An 8,870-nucleotide genomic window follows, 5' to 3' on the forward strand; every position below is an offset into this window, starting at 1 on the left:
CAATTTTCTGTGCTAATTAATGGCAGAATTACTCTCATTATTCAATATGAATCTCATGGTGAAATAAAATGCTGCTGCTACAGCCTAATTTAATTTATTTTCCAAGAAGAAGAAGATGTTCATCTTACTTTATTAAATAATTGCTAAACTTCTGATTTGAATTAACCATCACAGTGATGGGTCACTTATTGATTAATTGGGAATTAGTTGTTGAGTATTTTTTGATTTTATGTGACTTCACCACATTTGTCTTGTAACTAAAGTTCCTTTAAAGAGGAAAATTCAGATTTAAGATAATAGACAATAGACTTATTGGATTTAATCATTGTTTGTGATTAAGATAAATTGATCGATAATGTGACCTTGTCTTTGTTAAATGTCCATATGAAGTTTATTCACACACACACACAACACATAATTTGTGTGAATCAGGTCTCCCATTGAAGCTACCAAAAGCTTATTGCGGGAGCGCAATAAGCTTTAGTTACTGAAAACTAGTTTTATTATCTTGATAGTTTTCTTCCATGACGAGTGATTAATCGATCCATAATTGTGATTAGGTGCAGGAAAGTAGTGACAGCTGTGACAGTGAGACCACTGTGACATCACACCCCTCACAGGACGTGGCCACGCCCCTCGCACTCGACCAGCCTGCGTTCAATTTGCCGGACGTCAGAGAGGAGGAGGCGCCGGCGGAGGGGCCGGGAGGCGCCACCGAGGCCGATGGGAGGGAAGGAGCAGAGCATGATGGGAGTTCAGCGGCGGCGCAGATCCCGGAGTACACGGCTCACCAGCTCCCCAAGAAGCAGCAGGAGGAGGAGGAGGAGGAGGATGAGACCCGGAACGACGAGGAGCCAGCGGAGAACGGAGGCCGGACTGATCCTGAACCAGAACCACAACTGGAAACTGAGAGTTCCCACAGCGCGTCTGAACAAGAAACGCAGCAAACTCAGAACGCCGCGGACACAACGGCACCACCGACAGTGGGAGGGGAAGCCGAGGACGAGGCCCGAGAAGAAGACGCATCTTTGGACGGTTCTGAATCATCTGTTCCTCCGGCGCCGTCCTCCCCGGTGCTGAGCGCTCTACACCGGGCCAAACAGTACCAGCTGAACCGGGTCGGGCTGCGGGGCGAGCTCCTGGCCAACGAGATGCCCCAGACCCTGGGCAGAGGACGAGGGAGACGCGGCGTCCCCCTACAGCGGTCGTCCTCGCTGCCGTCCTCGCTGCTCTCGCCCTCCAGGGTCGTTTCCTCCGTCAGGATCCAGTTCGGACGCGGCCGGTCGTCCTGCACGCAGCCCAAGTTCTCCTTCAAATACGACCCGGAGGACAGGAGGGAAGAGGAGGAGGAGGAAGAAGACGAGGAGGAGGATGAGGAAGAACAAAACAACTGCCTGTCCACTCTGATCATCAACCCGTCCTCCTCGTCCGGCGCCAACGTCCCGCCACCGAGGCTTCCCAAAGATTCTCCCGTCCCGCCCAAACCCATCCCGCGCTACCTGCTGCGTTCGTCCTTCTCGCTGCAGAGCCCCAGCCCTCCGCCCGATTGGTCGCCAGGAGGCCGCGTCCAATCCTGGAGCACACAGAGCGTCCCCGAACTGTCGTCCAATCAGCATCAGCAGCAGCACAAGCAGCCGTCACCGCCGCCGCTGCCCGATCAAAACCAGCAAAGTTGGAACCACGGGCCGATGGCGTTTTCTTATCCGAACCAGAATCCTGCAGATCAGTCGTTGAGCTTCAGCCCCAACCCGAGTCCCGGCCCGTTCCCCTACGGCGTGCAGCAGTACGCCCCCTCGCCGCTCCACCCGTACGCCAGCCTGCCCAACCTCCTCCACCACCACCACCAGCACCACCACTCCAGCCTGACCAGTCTCCACCAGCCTACGACTCCCATGATGCCTCAGCACGGCAGCCTCTCCAACCTGCATCATCAGCCCCAAACCGCCGCCGCAGCTCCTCACCACCACGGCAGCATGGGCAACCTGCACGGCGCCGGATCTCCCATAATGCACCACCACTCCCACCCCCACTCCCACCAGCAGGGCTACAGCCATCCCTATAATCACCAGTCACCTTACTATGCTGCTCCTCATCCCTACGTGGGTTACCATGGCTACAGCATGAACCCAACCCCGGGGTTCCCGCATCCTGTCACGCTGATGGCGCCGGAGCACGGCCTCCACCCCGGGCTCGCTGCTGCTGCTGCTGCTGCTCCAGGCTTCCTCCCAGGCTTCAGCCAAGCTCACGGCCTCCACCCGGGGCTCGCTGCTCCTTTTCCTCCTCCTGCTGCTCCTGCGGCTCCAGGTCTCGGACCCGGCCACGGCCACGGCCACGGCCCGTCCACCACAGAGATGCAGCTCCGGAGAGTCCTGCATGAGATCAGAGGAACAGTGCAGAGTCTGGGCCAGGTCAGTCCTCCTCGTCTGCTCTTCATCACTTTCGCTGTCGTGTCAGGTTGTAAACGTACACTACAGCGCTGCTTGAAAGTTTGTGTGAAACCTCCAAACACGGTGCCTGTGAATGTGGCTCAATAATTCAATTTTATTAGGTTTATAGACAGTGTACACCGACATTAACAAAAGGATGTAAAGATGCATGTACCAGATTTAGCAGAAAGCTAATTTCCATCTGTAGTTCATTACATAGAACATAAAATCAGACATTCCAGACCCAAATACAACAAAAATAGTAATAAATAATAATAATACTAATATTTTATTTATTTATAACGCGCTTTTACAAGTGCTCAAAGATGCTCACATAAAAATATCAACACAATTAAGATACACAAACAATGTAGAAGGTTCAAAAATAGATATAAAATGAGATGGGATAAAAGAACAGAAATATAATATACAACATCTACACAACATAAACAATTCATAGAACATACTGTAGACATTCCTACAGGCTACATCTGATGTAAAGTGCGAGGTAGAAATGTGCTTCGGTAAAGTGCTGATTTGTTTGCATATTTATACTATTGTAGTTAATGAAATGCAAAGAACTCTGAAAGCATGAGGTACAGATGTATCTGTGTGTATGTGTATAAGAGTCAGCAACATCTTCAGCGCTTCGTCTCTTTGCCACTGGCTCCTGCTTCTTACTTTGTCAGATTAATTCATCATCTTTCTATCCTGACGTCACCGTCCTCTCTCTCCGTGCAGAGCCGAGTCAACACACCGGACACGTTCAGTGAGCACAGAGCCGGTCCATCCGGCCACCAGGTACCGTCTCCCCTCAGCACCCTCGTCATCTACATCCGTTACCTCGTCCTTCATGTTGCAAACACAGTCGTTAAAAGTTGTGGTCTAAATCCAGCGATGAGTCACTATTTATAGCTTTTTGTGTATTTCCATGACGTGAGCTGTGTTTGTGTAAAGAATTAACGTAATAACTTTGCATAAGCTAAAATTTACATACTGTACTGTTGGTTTCCAGAGCAGACGGTTGATGCTGTTATAAATAAAATGTGTTTCACTTTGTCTCTCTCTCTGTTTTCAGTCCTTGGCAGAGTTTCAGCAGAAGAGGCGGAGTCTGAACTTGTTCCGCAGTCAGATGATGGATCTGGAGCTGTCAATCATCCGACAGCAAGCTCTGGTCTACAAACACCTGAGCCCTGCTGACAGGTGAGTCATGACGGAGAGCAGACACGTGTTTAACAGTCATCGGTGCGGCGTTGTTGACACTATGATTCAAAGCAAACTTTATTTGTGTGTGTGTGTGTGTGTGTGTGTGTGTGTGTAGGATGGAGGTGGAGCAGCTTCAGTCTCTGAGATCAGCAGTCAGAGAGGAACTGCAGGAGCTGGAGCAGCAGCTGGAGGACAGACTGTTGGAGCTGACAGACACACAGCATCGGGTACACAAGACATCATACACACACACACACACACTACAAAGTGCATACACACAACACCTGGGTCCACAGCCCTGTTGAAATCATTTTCCACGACTTGTTTTTTGGTCACGATCTAGCTGCTACAACATGACAGACAGGTTTTCATGTCAAACACACAAACATCCCCCTGCCAAGATGTGTGTTTAATCCAACTGAACTCCAACTAAAGATCCACTTACAGTGTCATGCAGAAGTTTGTGCAAATGTCCTGTTAATGTGAACTGGAAGATTAAATGATCTCCAATAGGCATTAAGTTACAGATGACACATTTTCAAAGTGACAGAAAAGGAAAAGGGCCTGCAGCAAAGGTTTGGTCACCCTGCATACCGTAGTTAGTACCTACTAGCCCCCCCTTTGGAAACAATCACAGCGTGTAAATAGTAAATAGCTTGTCTGATACTTTGGTTAAAGTTATCTGAGAGCTCAAGTCTCCTGGGTTTCCCATTCTTTTGCAGGCTGCTGCTTTGTTTCCCCTTTTCACTCTGAAATTGTAGAAAACAAAAATAATACACGGATTGCTTTAAATATTGCAAAAGAGTGTTTCATGTTTAACTTTTATACCTTTTGGATATCCATTCATCTTCCACTTCCACTGAACTGTTCACATTAACAGAAATGTTGACCAAGGGTGCCCAAACTTTTCCATGCCACTGTATTTATGTACTCTAACTGTAATACATTCAACACAGTGATCACACACCACGTGGTACAGTATATACACACAGGGCAGCTCATTACTTATAGAGTTGGTATGTTTTTATTATTTACACACTTTATGCACACAACTCATTAGATTATAGAAGAAAAAAGCACAATAAACACTAAAAGTATACACAATACACACTATGTCCATTCACTTTATCAAAGCACCATGACTGCAGTAGGTTGTGTGTGAGTTTGGACTTAACTTTACCTGCTCTCCTCCTCAGGGTCTCCATAGAGACAGCAGTGTTGACAGCCTGTCCACTGCCTCTGCTCTGAGAGCCATGGAGCCGGTCAGCACACACACACACACACACACACACACTTACAGTATGTTTTAAGCCGTTTGTCGACGTTTGTCTTGATGTAATGTTTACCTGTCTGTGTTCAGGTGTCAGACCTCCTCAGAGAGCAGCTCTTCCTCCAATCAGAGCTCAGCTACGACGGCCGCGCCCCCTCCACCAACCCCTCCTCCCGGTCGTCCAGTCCAGGCCGAGGACGAGACGGCGACAGCAGACAAGGCGTGTACAAGGCGTCAATCAACATCACCCCCGCGCCTCCTCCTCGACCCAGCGCACACAACGAGGGAGAGGGAGAGCAGGAGGAAGAGGAGGGAGAGAGGGACAGCATAGGAGGAGAAGAGGCACTAGCGGTAGAGGAGGAAGTAGCAGCAGCAGGAGGAGGAGGAGGAGTCCGAGTAGAGAACCTGCAGCAGCTCATCAGAGAGGTAACAACATGTTGGTTTTTTGTAATAAACTAATTATTTTCAAAATGTTCATCAAGTGCAGCACATGTTCTGAATCAGCACAAACTCAGCAAACTATTTATATCAACCAATGAAAACTTCTGTTCAGTATAATAGCAGTTCACATCCCATAAGTACAAAAATACAATCAATGGACTTTGATTTTTTTAATGGATAAAAGCTGTGGGGGGTTTTTTCACCTAAGACAGTTGCATGTATCTTTTTGGGTTGTTCTCGAGGTCATTTGAAGTTTCTCTCTTTTATTTTTTCATTAGTTTTGTTCGTTCTCTTGAGCAGGATTTATAGCCGTGTTTCTCTCTGCTCCTGGAAATAGCAGCTGCTAAGTCTCTGCATCAACTTATATAACTCATCTGATCCTTTGGCTCGTCTCTCTGTCTCTAAACTCACTCTTAAGTTCAAAATAAAAAAAATCACTACATCTATACAGTGTGAAGTGTGTAAAGCCAACACAGACTTTAAATGGCTGACCACCTCACCCAGTGCAGCCAATAGGACCGTCCAATGAGGTGAGGTGACTAAATGTCACTCGAAGATGTTTATGGATCATAACTGATTGTAAACATACGGCGGAGCAGAGCTGTGAGCTGCTCAGAGCTACGCTATGGAGGCTAATGGGATTTCTTGGTTTCCCTCATCAAACTCATCAAATACACAATCCAGCAACTCCAAAACGCTCTCGTGGACAAGTTGTGACCTGCACATTCACCACGCTATGAGATAATAACAGAACATTACGAGACAGAGTTGTTTTAGAGGTAAATTCATGCAAAACCGCTGATGCATGTTCCCGTCGGGGCAGTTTTTCTGCAAGCAGTCTCTGCATTTGCCTCTGAAACAACTCTGTCTCGTAACGTTCTGTTATTATCTCATAGCGTGGTGAATGTGCAGGTCACAACTTGTCGACGAGAGCGTTTTGGAATTGTTGGTTTGTGTATTTGATGAGTTTGATGAGGGGAACCAAGAAATCCCATGAGCCTCCGTAGTGTAGCTCTGGCCAGCTCGCGGCTCTGCTCCGCTGTTCTAAAAATAGCTTGCACCGACAATTAAAGGTAACAAACCTACTGCTTTGACTATAGGGATTATGGCAATGGGCCAATTTGTCAAAATGTTGAACTATCCCTTTAAGTCTGCTGCACACATGGACATATTTGGGCTCAAAGTGCTGTGTTTGTAGTTTAAACAGAAAAAAAAGAGGTCGCCGGCAGGGATATTTATTTGTACATAAAAGCTCAGGTCTGGGAGCGTTTCTGCTTCCTGGGCCTCAGCAGCTTAAATACACCAAAGAAAATCAAAGTAAATATCGACTAAAATCTTTGCCAGAAATTTGACATCAAAATCAGTAAACAAGCAGTTTAATAATTGAAGTCTTGTGTAAATGTTTAACGTTGTACCGAGGATAAACTTTCAGTCAGAACTTAGTGTTCTTGGTGAAACAGTTTCATCAGCTCCGTCTGTGTTTTCCAGATTCGAGAGAGCGTGGCTCAGGAGGTCCGACGGGAGATCTACGGCGAGCTGCTGGCTGCCGTGTCGCCTCGGCAGTCGCCCCTTCCCACCAGGCAACAGCGCCTGTAGTCACGGCAACAGCAGAGCACCACCACCACCCCCTTTTCCCCCTTCCCCCTTCGACCTTCAGCCCTAGTAACTACAACCTGAGCAGCACCACTGTCTTGTCTGTAACACTGTATAGCTGAGTAACACTGTCCGACCGTGTGGAACGATATCTGTCTGTGACACTGTACGTCTGTAACACTGATGCATCCTGGGAAAGGCAGCCCGTCCACGCCTCCTCGTACAGCATCCATCATAAATGTGTTTTTTCTTTTTTTTTTTCCTTTCCTTTTCCTAAAGTGTTATGATCAAAAGCCTTAAAACGACCACTGCCACTAATACTATGACTACAACTACTAGTACTGCTGATAGTACTGCACCCATTGTCATTGTCACCACTACTAATCCCATTCTGAGGGAGTTGCATCAAGTTCAAATTCATGTCCTGATATTTCTGTTTTCCCACATAATAAGTCCATATAATAATAATAATAATAATAGAAATAATAATAATAATGATTATATTAATAAAAATGATCAGCAATTCGTAACTCAAAACATATTCATTGATGTTTTAGGACACTGTTTTGGATTATCCACAGACTGATCAGACTGAGCTGTTTACTATAGTTCGAACTGCAGCGATTACAAACAGTTGGTTCAGTTGAATTACAAAATGTATATGTATTTTTATATTTTCTCTTGACACTTGTTCCACTTTAGAGATTTCTCTCTGCACCTCTATACAATCAAGGTGAATTATGTTTAGTGTTGTTCACAGGCATTAAAATTACATTTAAACCGCTGCTCCAACAGTTCAGGAGAAGAAATTCAAGTGAGAGTAGCTGAATGACATTTGACGCTGCCGCTGTTGGATTCTTTAGTTGCAGTTTAGTTCGAGTTTCCTTTGGCTGCTTCGTTGTGTGAAGCAGCAGCTTAATAGGCCTACAGCTCTGTCATGGAGAACGAACAGGAAAAACAATATACAGTGAGGCTGAGATCAATAAAATGAGACGATACAAACAATTACTCTGGATCAAGTAAATGGTAGATAACAAAAGCCTAAAAAGTTTTATGTTTTAGTATTTATGCCTTTTAGTGAGACTTTACATTCATTAGTCTTTAATTACAATGTGCTGAGGGTCAAACTGAGAGCTTTTACATCTTAAAATCACTCAAACCCTTTGTAATTTAGCTAAACGTACAAGGTTTCAGAGGGTTTTTAAGTGAAATTGAAATGCTCCAGCTGTTTCTTTCCTCACGATCGCCATCATCATCATCATCATCATCATCGTTGTCATTATCATCGTTGTCATTATGCTTCTCTTCGCCTCACTTCCTCCAAAGCTGATTTTGTAACGATCAATTTCTGGTTGCTCAGTTCATCAATGACTCAATTCATCCATGTCAAAGTCACAATAACTTTAAGTTTTTCCACTTTTTAGAATTAGCTTATACATGTGTCATTTATTGTAGTCGTTGCCCCCAGCAACTGCTGGCTAACAATTAGCTCCAATGCTAACTGCTGCTAAAACAACAATGTCTCACTTTTTTTTTTTCAACATTTTATCTTAAGGAAACAAGACGCAAAATGTAAATCGGACAACGTTGCAGTTGTTGAAGAGTGAATATATTTTTTTTTGTCTTGATGGATCTATGGCTAACAGTTTCCCTTCACTTCCAGTGTTTGTGCTAAGCTAGGCTAAACACGGACGTCTGTTCCTTTAACACTTGTTGGTTGTAACTGAGCAGGTGACGAGGTTAGTGTGTGAAGTCGTGAGGTCCTGTGGAGGTCGGGCTTAGAGGACAGGTTACTCTATAGCAGCAGCAGGTTTTAGTAAGTTGTCATAGCAACAGTGATGATGATGATGATGATGATGTAGCTAATGACTTGGCAGTAGGAGGGGCTTAGTTAGTGGGCAGTGTAGCCCGATCCTTAGCGCGTTATTTTCATC

At 45.7% G+C, this 8,870-nt stretch overlaps 1 protein-coding gene across 2 annotated transcripts in view; it reads left to right on the forward strand.

The window, feature by feature from the left end:
- The window catches only part of itprid2 (ITPR interacting domain containing 2), a 41,016-nt gene extending 33,900 nt beyond the window's left edge, over positions 1-7,116 (forward strand). The window contains exons 16-22 of one of the 2 annotated variants that reach the window (XM_083996339.1): positions 561-2,408; positions 3,168-3,227; positions 3,505-3,629; positions 3,748-3,859; positions 4,829-4,894; positions 4,993-5,328; positions 6,832-7,116. In XM_083996339.1, coding sequence (XP_083852465.1) covers positions 561-2,408; positions 3,168-3,227; positions 3,505-3,629; positions 3,748-3,859; positions 4,829-4,894; positions 4,993-5,328; positions 6,832-6,939 — 2,655 coding nt within the window. In that variant the 3' untranslated portion in view covers positions 6,940-7,116. The remainder of the gene's footprint in view (positions 1-560; positions 2,409-3,167; positions 3,228-3,504; positions 3,630-3,747; positions 3,860-4,828; positions 4,895-4,992; positions 5,329-6,831) is intronic. The other variant, XM_083996340.1, reaches the window with a different exon arrangement.
- Positions 7,117-8,870: the final 1,754 nt, after the last annotated feature.

Source organism: Trachurus trachurus (genome assembly GCF_905171665.1).
Source record: "Trachurus trachurus genome assembly, chromosome: 21".
Lineage (NCBI taxonomy): Eukaryota > Metazoa > Chordata > Actinopteri > Carangiformes > Carangidae > Trachurus > Trachurus trachurus.